This window comes from Poecilia reticulata, linkage group LG9 (assembly GCF_000633615.1).
Source record: "Poecilia reticulata strain Guanapo linkage group LG9, Guppy_female_1.0+MT, whole genome shotgun sequence".
Taxonomy (NCBI): Eukaryota; Metazoa; Chordata; class Actinopteri; order Cyprinodontiformes; family Poeciliidae; genus Poecilia; species Poecilia reticulata.
The window spans coordinates 34,092,837-34,105,677 of record NC_024339.1 but is presented as its reverse complement, the minus strand read 5'-3'; the positions used below and the strand labels follow the sequence as shown (position 1 = coordinate 34,105,677).

Sequence of the window (12,841 nt, the reverse complement as noted above, 5' to 3'; positions counted from 1 at the left end):
CCTTCCACGATTGGTGGACCAGTTTACAGCTGAAACGCCACTGAAGCCTCGCTGGTCTGTCGGGGTTTCCCATCGAGCTGCGCCGGCTCAACATCTGGACATGGACAATTTACAGCTGAAACGCCACTGAAGCCTCGCTGGCCTGTTTCCCATCGAGCTGCGCCGGCTCAACATCTGGACACACGCAGAAACTGATTTGACGTTGATAGGTCTCGCTATAGAGAGACTGATATGATTAAACTTTATTACTATTACATTTTACTTAGAAAGCATTTTTACTTGTTTCCTCATCATAGTTCATTCATACCAGTTTATTTTGACTGTGCTGCCTTGATCCTGATTTATTGGTTTGCTGGTTAGTGTTTGTTGTATGTTCTGAGCTTTTTCAATATTCATTACTTCTAAGCTTTTCTTACCATTTCATTTAACATTGCATCCTTTCTGTGGTTCATTAACTTTTAAATATTACCTTAAAATTTCAAATAAGTTTGGTTTATCAACGTACTAATAGATCGCTTTACGCATTATTCCTTATTGCTTCATTGACATTAAAGGATAGTATCTTAACATTTCTAATTTTACATTTTATTAACGTTTCAGTAATATCTACCTTTTATTCATTTTACCTTTTATTAAATTTGGTTCCTGTTTYAGTTCTTAAMTTTTAAAACATAYATTAATCTAACATTTTATTGACTTTTTGCATGTTACCYAACACTTTATTGATTTTGCATTTTAGTAACTCTTACTCATTTACATTTTATTCATTTGAAAATATTAACCCAACACTTTATCTCTTTTGGCATTTTATTAAGTTTTGAAATACTGTCCTGACCCTTCATTCAATTTGCATTGYAGTGCATTCTAACAATTCCCTCAATATMACTTTTAACCATTTCATGTGTCATTAAATTTAACATTCATCTCTTTTAACTTTTATTACTAAAGAAAAAACAGAAAACATTTTCGGATTTTGCTTTTYTACAGTTCTTTAACCTTCTATGGCATAGTGTTGACCTGAGCTAATACCAACCAAAAACAAACAAATCTGGTTTTAAAATAAATAAATCAAAAATGAAATAATTTACAGTCCAAAATTAAGATTGATGTGTAATTGAAGATGACGAAGCTCTGACAAAGCTGCAAAAAAAAATATTTTCTCCCACCACAAAAAAAAAAAAAAAAACAGTCATGCCATGGAGGGTTGACCTATGTTCCTCCAAATTTAACACTCTAGTATCCTTTAACAATTTTCTTTCTTTACATGTTCTTTATTAGCTTGTAAGGGGGCATTGTGATTGCGATCCACCGCCTAAGAGGCCTCGGGGTGCCCTGTCCGTTTTTACCCCCAAAATTGACATGAAATGAAATGAATGAAAGACAACATCAATACTTGAAATGAAGATATGTATATCAACATCTGCAAAAGCCTCGGGGGATGTTTTCCGGAAGGGACAGYGTCTACTCTAGGGTTTGTCTTCCCTTTTTTGGGCTCTTTTAGAGCCCAACAGGGGGAATGTTGAGACGCTTTACCAGGTCGAGAAAGAGTCACACGCTGTTAGACAAAAGGCCCATAGTAAAAAGTTACATGTTTGATTCTGTGAGACACCAAGGTCCATTTCTCACGAAAAAGAAACGTTTTCCCAGGCCACAGAGACATGGTGAGATTTCAGGGAGTGTCTTCAGTCCATATAATCAGCTGCCCTCCTCTTTCTCCTCAGACGCTACAGACTTTTTTTAGAAACTCTTCTCGGATGTAATGGTAAAAGCGTCTCCTTTCAGCGCTGAAAGTGAATAAAATAAGTAAAGTCTGAATGCTTTTCTTGGCTGATTTTATGCTCCGTGTGTCAATACAAATTATGATTCATCGATCGGGATTTCCATTCCCAACAATTCATAAACACGAAAACGAAGGTTGTTATATCTATAATTTCAGTATGTTTTAGTTTTATAAAGAAACAATATAGTTCCATTAGTTGTAGTTTTTCCCCATTAACTACCGTTTTTATTTATTTCAGTTAACAAAAATGTTTTTGTTGCTTTGTTTGTTTTTGTGAACTTTAACAACCTTGCAGAGGACGCGGCCTTTTCAGCCAACATCAGTGTCTGACCTCACACATGCACTTCGGGAGAAAAGGTCAAGAATTCCGGAGACAGCAGTGAGGGCAGAACCGGGTCAGACTCACCTCACAGGTCCCGTCCACGCACACGCCGCGGTAGCTGCTGTACTTGCAGGAAGTGCCGTCTCGCGCCGTCACCATGAGCTGCCGCTGGCCGTCGGTCGTGGTGCAGTGGAGGTCGCAGGGGTTGCTGGAGATATGAACATAATCATCTGAAGACAAGGAGGAGGAGACGGGTCAGAGTACGATTCCCTTCCACTAACTCATTACTGATTCATTTTTAAGTGCAGGAGCGAACTGGACTTCTTCTCTCGATTCTTAACGATGTTTCATTTCTCATCCAAAAACACTTTGTCAGTTCTGAACAAAGTCAGAGAACCAAATTATTCACATCCTGAAAATTCATGGTTTGTTTATCTTAATCATGTTTTGTATTATATTTATTCCTGGTTGTCATTTACTTTTTTTAATTATTTGTATTTTGTTCTATTTAATATTTTTTTTTTTACATGTTTTCTAATTCAATTCATCCAGTTTTACTTTTATGTTTTATACATTTAAAACTAAATGGAAAAAATATACAAATATAACAATACAACCAAAATAAGAGCATAAAAAAACACTAAAAGACGTGGACATTGAGTGAGATGAAGGTGAAAGAAAAGATAAAATTATTTTTTAAAATGACAGAATAAAAAACAGAAACATTTACATATTAATAATTATTACCTTTTGTTTTAGTTATGACTTGTTTTCTAATAAGATTCTAAACCAGAGGGTGAAGGTGGCCTAGTTAAAGATTAAGCTCCAACTCTCATCCTGCCTGTTTAATGATGTGGAAATGAATGGGGTCAGGGCCGGACCCGGGCTTAATGGGGCCTCAGGCAGAATTTAACTTTGGGCCCCAAACTTTGCATGACCCCCCTGACAGAGTTTCAATCCAGACTGAGAGAGGCGGAGCTTAATTTATTATGTGTGAACATATTTAGCTCAGATTAAACTCCCAGCATCCTCAGCGTTTCTGCCGTGTGGCCGAGTGGACGATGTTACCAGGATACAGAGGCTTCCACTGGTAGCTCCTCCCACTGTAACGCTGAGAGTTAAAGGACCAGCACTGCTCCTCCCTGAAGCTCCTCCCAGAGGCCGGGCAGTCCTGGTGGACAGAGACACCAGAGGACAGTGAGGCATGTCTCCTCCATGTCTCCATGTCTCCTCCCTGTTTCCTCCCTGTTTCCTCCATGTCTCCTCCATGTCTCCTCCATGTCTCCTCCCTGTCTCCATGTCTCCCTGTCTCCTCCCCGTCTCCCTGTNCATCCATCCATCCAACCAACCATCCATCCATCCATCCATCCATCCAACCAACCATCCATCCAAACCAACCAACCATCCATCCAACCAACCAACCAACCAACCAACCAACCAACCAACCATCCATCCATCCATCCATCCATCCATCCATCCATCCATCCATCCATCCAACCAACCAACCAACCAACCATCCATCCATCCATCCATCCATCCATCCATCCAACCAACCATCCATCCATCCATCCATCCATCCATCCATCCATCCATCCATCCAACCAACCAACCAACCATCCAACAATCCATCCATCATCTTTTTCTAAAAGTTCTGATTGATGGAGGAATATAGACCCAAAGTGGTGACAGAAACTGAACAATTGAAAATAGAAAGAGCCCTAACATAATAACAATAATAATAATAATAATAATAATAATAATAATTAATGTGCTTTAACTCATAAGCATAAACTGAGCTTCTAAAACAAACAAAACGTTGCAGTATATGATAAGTCAGACTGCCGTACCTCGGACCAGGGCGTGGTGTACCATTTGAAGCACGGCCTCTCGAAGCAGGTGGCTTCGTCCTCCGGCTTCTCGCCGCCTCCACACGCCTCTTCATCAAACATCTGGAACTTTCCTCCGCTGACGCCGGCGCACAGGACGATCCGCCGCTTCACTCCGCGGCCGCAGGTCGTGTTGCACTGCAGACAGAAACGCAGAGTTCACCGGCTTCGCTCAGCTCCGTTACCGTGGCTCTTTGCCTCCCCTTGTGGTGACCTGAGGTACTGCTAGAGGTAAACCAGGTGAAGGTTCACCGTGCCGATGCTGGACTCACCCGCTCCCAGTCCTGGCTCAGCCAGTGCGGAGCGCAGTCCCTCTCTCCACAGGGGTGGATGGCCAGAGGCTTGTTCTCCGGGGAACACTGGTGTTCAGGAACCACGCGGCCCTCAGGGGTCTTGCAGTAAACATGTCGGACCATCCGGCCGAGGCCACACGACCCGGAGCACTGCGGCCAACCACGGAGACACACAGACACCGTTAGGTCACGATTAATGTCCTGGTAATTATTACCATTAACAGCAATACTGTTGTTTTGAGACCATTTCCAAGTAATATTGGCATTATAAGTTCATGCTCTGAAAAACTAATAAACTTTAATCTAGTAAAAAACACTGCACTCTGGAACTGGAAGGTATTTTAAATATCCAAAATAAAACAGAAATAAAAACGTACAAAATGAATCCGATGTCTGTTAAACCAATATTAAAATCACCAGGATGGAAATGATCAAACTCCTTTTCATTTAAAAACCCACTCACAGGGCCCCACTCCGACACGGTCCAGTGGCGCTCGCAGGGCGGCCCCGTGCAGTTCTTCACGTTTGGCGGCTGGGTCATGGGGTCGCAGGGTCGGGTCTCGTCGGAGCAGCGGACGTCTCGCGTCACCTGAGCTTTCCGGCCGCATTTAGCCGGGCACTGCAGCAGAGACAGCTTAGAGATCACTGGGGAGAAAACTCACTGAAAATAAAACATCTGCAGAGATTTAGATCCCGAGACAAGAAAACAACAAAAATGTAATTTTCTACATCTGTAAGGTTAAAATCAACAGCTTTAATACGACTGGAATGATGCAAGTTAATTACAAATGATGCTATATTAACGGGCCTCTCATGATAACACATTTACTGCAAAGTTATAAAGTTTATTATACCGTTGTTTGGAGATTATTGTTATGTAACGTAATGGCTTATTAATGCAGGAAGACATTCTCAAAGTTCAATAAACTTTTAATTCTAATGAACATTTAACACTGGAAGACATTTTAAATATCCAAAATAAATAAACAAAACAACAGAAACAACAAATAAAATAAATTATAAAGTATCTGTAAACAAAATTGTCCTTAAAAAAATCTAGTTGAGACCAAAACACCAGACTGAAGAGTTTTATCATCCAGTTTTTGGTAGAAAGAGAGAAGAGGAAAAACGAGAAATAACGCAAATGGAAATGATTGAGTTTGTTTTAAATATTAACTGAGTTATTGCTTCCTGCGACGGGCCTGTGTGTTACACACAGGGCAGCTTATAAATGATAAGACATCTGGTGTGGATATGTTGGAATGGGGGCCCAAACGAAAACCTGCTCAGGGCCCCACAAAGCCCTGGACCGGCCCTGACCTTCAGCTACAGCTAGAGGTTACTGAAAACACCGTTTTATTTTGATTTGGATCCAGAGTTTGTTTCTCCAAACCGACATGATGGATCCGGAGCGCCTCACCTCCGTCCACTCCGCCACCTCCCACTGCGGGCCGCAGGTGGGGCTCTTGCAGGCGCGCCTCTCCAGGGGGCGCTCCAGGTCGGCCATGGTGCAGAGGTCGCTGTAGACGGAGCTGTCCAGGCCCGGGGACAGCATCTTCCAGCAGCGGACCTGCCGGAACTGGAAGCCCTCGCCGCAGGTCCGGGAGCACTCGCTCCAGCTGCTGGCCTCCCACCTGGAAAACCACATCCACCTCAAACTGGGACCAACTGGGAGGAACTGGGACGTGATGGGAGGAGACGTTTCACCGGCTCTACCTCGGCTGACACTCTCTGCCGATGCAGAAGTCGTGGACCGGTTCTGGCCTGGTCAGAGCGTCACAGTACATGTCGTGGACCTCCACGCCGTCGTAGCGAACGCACGTGACGAAGGACTTGGACACGCCTGGACCCGGATGGACGAGACTAAATTATTCCTTAAACCTGGATTTTCTGCTGAAACTTTGACCAATAACATAAAAAACTGCTGACATAAAAACATCCACATGAGGATAATATTATAACTATTTTATTTATTTATTCACCAGGATGTTAAAAATAACTTTAAAGAGTTTCCTCCAGGTCGGTATTCACTAAACTGTCCTAAAGATCCTCACTAGATCAAGTTTTATATCTCATTATGACGACATATAAAACCTCATCAAGACTAAAAGCAGCGTCATGTCTGAGTGAAGTCGGTTTCGGACCCAGTGACCCGGTCGGGCTGCAGCGTTACCTATGGAGCAGGTCATGCTGCACGGCTCCTGGGAGGAAAGTTTCCAGCGGTACATGTCTGCAGCGCTCAGCTTCAGATTCTTCTGGAAGAACCTCTGATTCCCCCTGGTGAACAGAGAGTCAGCAGCTTTACGCTCATGAAACGCCAGGATTCAGCAGAGCTTTAATTCAGATGTGAGTTCAGCTCAATGTGGACCAGAGCAACGCTGGAAACGTCTGCAGATTGAAACCTGCCACGGCAACCAACCCAACGGCTGCGTTCACACTGCAGCCTCAAGTGACTCAATTCAGATGTTTTTGACGTAATGCGACCTGTGTCCGATCTTTTCATGGCAGTGTGAACAGAACAGGTCGGATTCTTTTTCGAATGTGATCCATATCCGATACGTATCCGATTCAAATGCGTCATAACGTCCAGGACTGAACGTCGCTGATTCTCAACAAATCTCACTATCTCTGCGTCCTGCAAGCGGGAAGAAAAACAACAACCATGACGGATTATATGAGGATTAAGTTGTTAATATGCTGCTCCGGTTGGACAACAACTTCAAATATATAAGCTAAGCTCCACCGTTAGCCTCCATGTTTACTTCCGCAAACACTGAGCTCTTCTTCTTCTTCTATGGCGGTTGGCAGAACACTGAGAACGATGACGCTATAGCGCCCTCTACTGCGCATGCGGGACACTTTCAGGTCGTTTGCCCGTTTACACTGCAGAACACATACAAGTCGCATTTCCTGGCAGTGTGAACAGAACAGGTCGGATTCTTTTTCGAATGTGATCCATAACCGACACGTATACGATTCAAATGTGACCAATAACGTTCAGGTCGCATTCGTGTCGTCACTGATTCTCAACAAATCTCACTATTCTGCGTCCTGCAAGCGGGAAGAAAAACAACAACCATGACGGATTATATGAGGATTAAGTTGTTAATTAGCTGCTCCGGTTGGACAACAACTTCAAATATATAAGCTAAGCTCCACCGTTAGCCTCCATGTTTACTTCCGCAAACACTGAGTTCTTCTTCTTCTTATGGCGGTTGGCAGAACACTGAGAACGATGTCGCTATAGCGCCCTCTACTGCGCATGCGGGACATTTTCAGGTCGTTTGCCCGTTTACACTGCAGAACACATACAGGAAGAATTTACTGGCAGAGTGAACGGACCCGGCAAAAACATCGGAATTGAGTCACTTCAGCCTGCAGTGTGAACGCACCATATAAATCAGTTTCATCTGTAATTACAGAACCCATATCTAAAAATATACTTTGACTATAATGAATGGTAATATGAATATTTGTGTTACATCCTGACTAATAAGAATAAAAATTAAAGATATTTTCATTACATTTTGACGTGTCAGATTTCCTTTGCAGAAATCTGAAACGACATCAAAGGATTCGTCATTTGACGGGTCACAAATCCGTAATTACGTCTCAAGATATCTGGAACGTAATCATGACAAATCAAAGTTATATTTTTTGATATCTGAATTAAGAATTGTGCATAAGCGTCCTTCTGTCTCCACTCAGCCGACAAAAACAGTTGCCTGCAAAATTTTGGGTTTCCTGAACAAAAACGTAAGAAAATCCAACAACGTGGAAAAACGCAAAAGTTTGCTTCAAAAATCTGCAAAGAATTTCATTTTTCTTCTCTTCGGACACACATTAAACTTAAAATCAGCCCAGAGAAGCTGACAGAACTGTTCCCAAGCTGAAAATAGAGCATTATTTACAAATATTAGTTTTACTTTTCTTTGTTTTATTGAAATTTCAAAACGTCATAAGCAAATTGACTCAACAGAAAACAAATTCAGGATATCAGCAATAATCAGTCATGTCATTCTAACTAGTCATGACACTGAAATCATTTAATTTAATTTAAGCACATAATTATAATTATTTCAGAATTTATTTCCAGTTTTAATACCTATAACTTGTAATTTGTTGCTCTGCCAGGTGTTTTATTTAAACTTATTGACTCCTCGTCACATTTTATTGGATATTTTGTTTCTGTTTTTTTTCCTTCTGGCTGCTGAACAGGTGAAACTAGAGTCAATTATTGATCTGATGTTCGGTTCTGATTGGTCTGACCTGGTTCTGTTGGAGCGTCCGGCGCCGGTCTGGGCCGTGCGGTTCTGGTTGTCCCCGCTGTCGTTGCCTTTGTGGCCCAGAGCGAACTCCAGCGTGTCGTTCAGGTCCAGCGGGCCGGCCGGCCGCTCCGGGTCGCTCAGGCCCGCCTCGGGGGGGAACAGGGCGTCGCCCTCCGTCAGCAGCTGGTTGGTGGAGATGTTGATCAGCAGCTCGTCCGGACCCATCCGTCCGTCCAGCAGAACCCGCCAGATCAGGTTGGTGGAGTCCGGCCCCGAGTCCAGGGCGGCATCATCAGGGGGAGGCTTGGCGGTGCCGTGAGTTTGGCTGCTGTTTCCTTGACCCGGATCAGAGATGATTAGCTTTGATCAGCGGCGCAGAAGGTCTTATTCTGCTTCCTTGAACAAGTTAGGCCTCTATAAAACATGTTCACTTCATTTTTTGCACAAAATAATTCTTAGATAACGAGATTTTATTCTGCTCAGTTCTGCACTTTGAGCCATTTTAGGGTGTCTGTCACTTTAAATGCAAATAAGCGGCTGCTGGCCCCGCCCCACCGATTCGCACATGAAAATGGCTGTGCAACTATACTGCCGAACATGTTTGACAAGCAGAAGTGGAGCCTCCTGTACAACCAACAAGTCAACAACAAAACGCTCGTCTTTTCCAGCAGCCATTGTACAGTGAAAACTGAGGTGAAACCATCTGGAGCTCAGCTCAGGTTGCTAGGTAACGGGGCGGAGTTCAGTTTGGGTTGCTAGGTAACAGGGCGGAGTTCAGCTTGAGTTGCTAGGTAACGGGGCAGAGTTCAGCTTGGGTTGCTAGGTAATGGGGTAGCGTTCAGCTCGGGTTGCTAGGTAACGGGTTAGCGTTCAGCTCGGGTTGCTAGGTAACAGGGCATTGCCTATTAATTGAGACTTCAGGTTTTTGAAACGACTCATTTTCCCGTCTTTAAAAAACATTAACTTATTTTTTCTTAAGCGTTTGGGTTATTTTTCAGAAGCAGTTGAGACACAAATGGAAGCATAAAAAACATGCAAAATGTGAATCACATGCACAGGATGTGGGATACCGAAGCGGGCGAAACGGCAACAGAAACGGAGAAGTTACTTTTCCACTTCTAAGATGCTCTTCAGCGCAATAGAAACCGATTCCACTACTAAATATGACTGTGAGCAATTAATCAATATAATAAAATAATTTTGCAGATAATTATAACACAAACAAACGAGCCAAAACTGGAACGAGAAAACTGGGTCGTCGTGGAAACGGAGTCAATATGCTGTCAGTCGTGCCGCCGGCGCAGCGAGCCGAGAGGCCGCTGGAAAGCCATTAGTGCTCATGCTTCTGATGCGGCCATTTTTAAAAGACAAAAACGCCACAAAATTCTGAATTTTTCATCAACTGCTGGTTTTCTTTATGTGTCTGTTCTCTGAATAATGCAGAGCCTGAAGGGCCATCTCACACACATGCAGAACATGGAGCACGAAAGGATCTCAGTGAAACTGGACCCGTCTGTCCCGACCAGAAAAAAGAAAATCTTACAGACTTACAGTAGAGAGGATCAGTTTGGGTCTGCATGGAGAATCACTGACATTATCAGGTTTATTCTAAACAAATCTGTGTTTTCACATTTTTATAACTAATTATCTGAGCATTTTGATTTCAACTCAGGCTTTTATATATATATTTAAAATAGTATTATTTAACAAAATACTATGACAGAGTGTTACATACTAAGAAAAATTTAATTATCACAATAAAATCATATTACGAGAATAAAATCGTACAAAACAGTTGAAATAACACAAACCTTAAGTTGTAAAATTACAAAGTTAAAGTTAAAATATATGACAATAAAGCTGAGATATTATGAGAATAAAAACAAAATAATGAATCCAGTCATAATATTATGACTTTTTACTTTTGAGAAAGGAGCAAAATTGTTATTATTTTTAGGTTTTTACATCAGCAGTGAATAAAAAGGAATCACCTTCCTGTATGGAAGCCTTTGGATGTGTCTGGTTCTGTCCTCACCTGTGCGTTTCGGCAGCCCGGCGTCGTCCTCGTCGCAGTCGATGGCCGTCGTCTCCTCAAACACCTCGTTGGTCTCCTGGCCCTTCGGCCCGTCGGCCCCGCCCGCCTCCAGCGGCCCCCCAGGAACCTTCTGGTCGTAGACGCTGCCGTTGGGCGACGCGAGGCCGTCCTCCTCCACAGACACCTCGGCGGCCGACGTCTCCGACCCGGTGTAGACCGGCGGCGGCGGGACGGGGGGCAGGGAGTCCCGCAGGACCGTGTATTCGTAGGTGATGTAGGGCGTCCGGCCGTTCTGGTTCCACACCTGGACCAACAGAGACTTTTACAGATGGTCCTGGACTCGGGTTGCCAGATCTGACGGACAGTTTCCACCCAAACACAAAGTAAAACCTGCTTAACTTAAAAATAATAAATAAAAAGGACAAATCTCAACCTCTAATGAAAGTTTTTCTGGATGATTAATTGTCTCAATTAACAATAAGATTGTTGTTTTGAAACCATTTCCAAGTAATATAACGGTACATAAACTTTAAATTATGTTGAACTTTTAACACTGGAGCTGGAAGATATTTTAAGTTTCCAAAATAAATAAATGCAAAAACAACAAATAAAATAAATTATAAAGTTTCTAAGTAAAATTGTTCTTCAAAAAAAGGGCAAGTTGAGATAAAAACACCAAACCAAAGAGAAAAACCATAAATTATTCAAATGAAAATCATTGATTTTATTTAAATTCATCATGCAATGTATTTTTATACATATATATATATATATATATATTGCTCATTTTGTCAGGCTTTGTCGTGTTTTAGTAGCTGCTCCTCTATATTCTGCTAATGTCGACTAAAACATCTTTTCACAGGAAGTGGCTGGAGGACGACGGAGCGGCGTGTTTTAAATCATTTATCGTGAGAACAAACGTGATTTTAATATCTTTTATTATTCAATGGAAACACCAACATGGTGTCTGTTCAACATTAGAAGAAAATCCACAAAGATTTTTCCATGTTTGTAATGGAAACGCAGCTAATGATGATGTCATGGTCGACAGATTCTTACATTTCAAAATAAATTAAGTAATAAGGTAAACGCATAAATGCAATTACATAATTTTTAGAGCATTTTATGCTCTAAAAAAATGACAACTATTTGAATACTTTCTGAAAACCTTTTTGTGCTAAAAAACCCAAATGGGTGAAAATCCGCCCAATCTGGCAACCCTGTCAGGAACGGTAACCGTTTCAGAAGAAATAAAATGACTGTTTGATGCGTCTGTACCAGGATGTTTATGGCCTGGTCGATGGGGCCTTTGGCGACGACGTACTCGATCCCGGTCTCGTAAACGTCCATGGGCCGCCGGTACTTAAAGATGGTTCCTGCAGCGTGGAAGTTCTGCGGACTGTCCAACTTGTAGGCGCCATTAAAGAAAAAGTTTCCCGCCTGGTCGGTCACAGCTGGATCGCAAACAAATGGGGACTCAGCTGAGGTCACTTCTTACTTCTTATTCTTTGTGTTCTGTTAAATAAAGGCCCAGAAAACGTACCGAGAACGTCGGCTGATTTCTTCCTCTCGATGATCTGGATGTCCCAGGATCCTTCAGGGATTTGGGTGATGAAAGAATAACCTGAACCAGACAGAATGCAGACATGTTTTCTCCTGAGCGTGTGGCTGTCTGTGTTTGGGTGTCTAGTCAAAGCCCGGCAGGCTCACCCAGCGTCGTGGCTCCGCGCCGGAAGTTTCCGGTGACTCTGCTGCAGCTGCTGCCGTCTCCCTGGCAAACGCCGCACTTATCCAGCGTGTTGGAGGAAAACAGAACCCCGTCACATCCGATCGGCTGCAAACCAAACCAGGAAGTAAAACATGAACTGGTCTTGTTGCTAAATTCATGCAAAGTTTAGTTTCATATTAGTTTTTATTAGTTACAGCAGTTGTTCTAGTTTTTCATACTTTGGTTAATTTTTAGGTGCCGAATTCAAGAAGGTTAAAGTATTGAACTTTATGTATTGAATATATAATAATGTGTTTAATTATTGTTGAACAACCAACTGACTGGAGTTTTCTCAAAACTTTTGCTGTCACCATTTTACGGACTAACAGAAGTGCCAGAAATTGTCAACAGCTGACATAAAAAAATCTATTTCACATCAGTCCAGAAAGTTAATAGATAGATTCTGTTGAGACGCTTTACCAGGTAGAGAAAGAGTCACACGCTGTTGGACAAAAGGCCCATAGTAAAAAGTTACATGTTTGATTCTGT

General features: G+C 42.4%; 1 protein-coding gene across 2 annotated transcripts in view; it reads right to left on the bottom strand.

Moving 5' to 3' along the window:
- Window positions 1–11,956, bottom strand: part of LOC103470838 (ADAMTS-like 2) — a 15,847-nt gene extending 3,891 nt beyond the window's left edge. For both annotated transcript variants that reach the window (XM_008419514.1, XM_008419515.1), the window contains exons 1-9: window positions 11,863–11,956; window positions 10,585–10,888; window positions 8,551–8,884; window positions 6,455–6,558; window positions 5,998–6,124; window positions 5,702–5,915; window positions 4,745–4,900; window positions 4,261–4,431; window positions 3,950–4,126 (exon numbers count right to left, since the gene is read on the bottom strand). In XM_008419514.1, the coding sequence (XP_008417736.1) occupies window positions 3,950–4,126; window positions 4,261–4,431; window positions 4,745–4,900; window positions 5,702–5,915; window positions 5,998–6,124; window positions 6,455–6,558; window positions 8,551–8,884; window positions 10,585–10,888; window positions 11,863–11,934 (1,659 nt within the window). In that variant the 5' untranslated portion in view covers window positions 11,935–11,956. The remainder of the gene's footprint in view (window positions 1–3,949; window positions 4,127–4,260; window positions 4,432–4,744; window positions 4,901–5,701; window positions 5,916–5,997; window positions 6,125–6,454; window positions 6,559–8,550; window positions 8,885–10,584; window positions 10,889–11,862) is intronic.
- Between the last annotated feature and the right edge of the window lie 885 nt (window positions 11,957–12,841).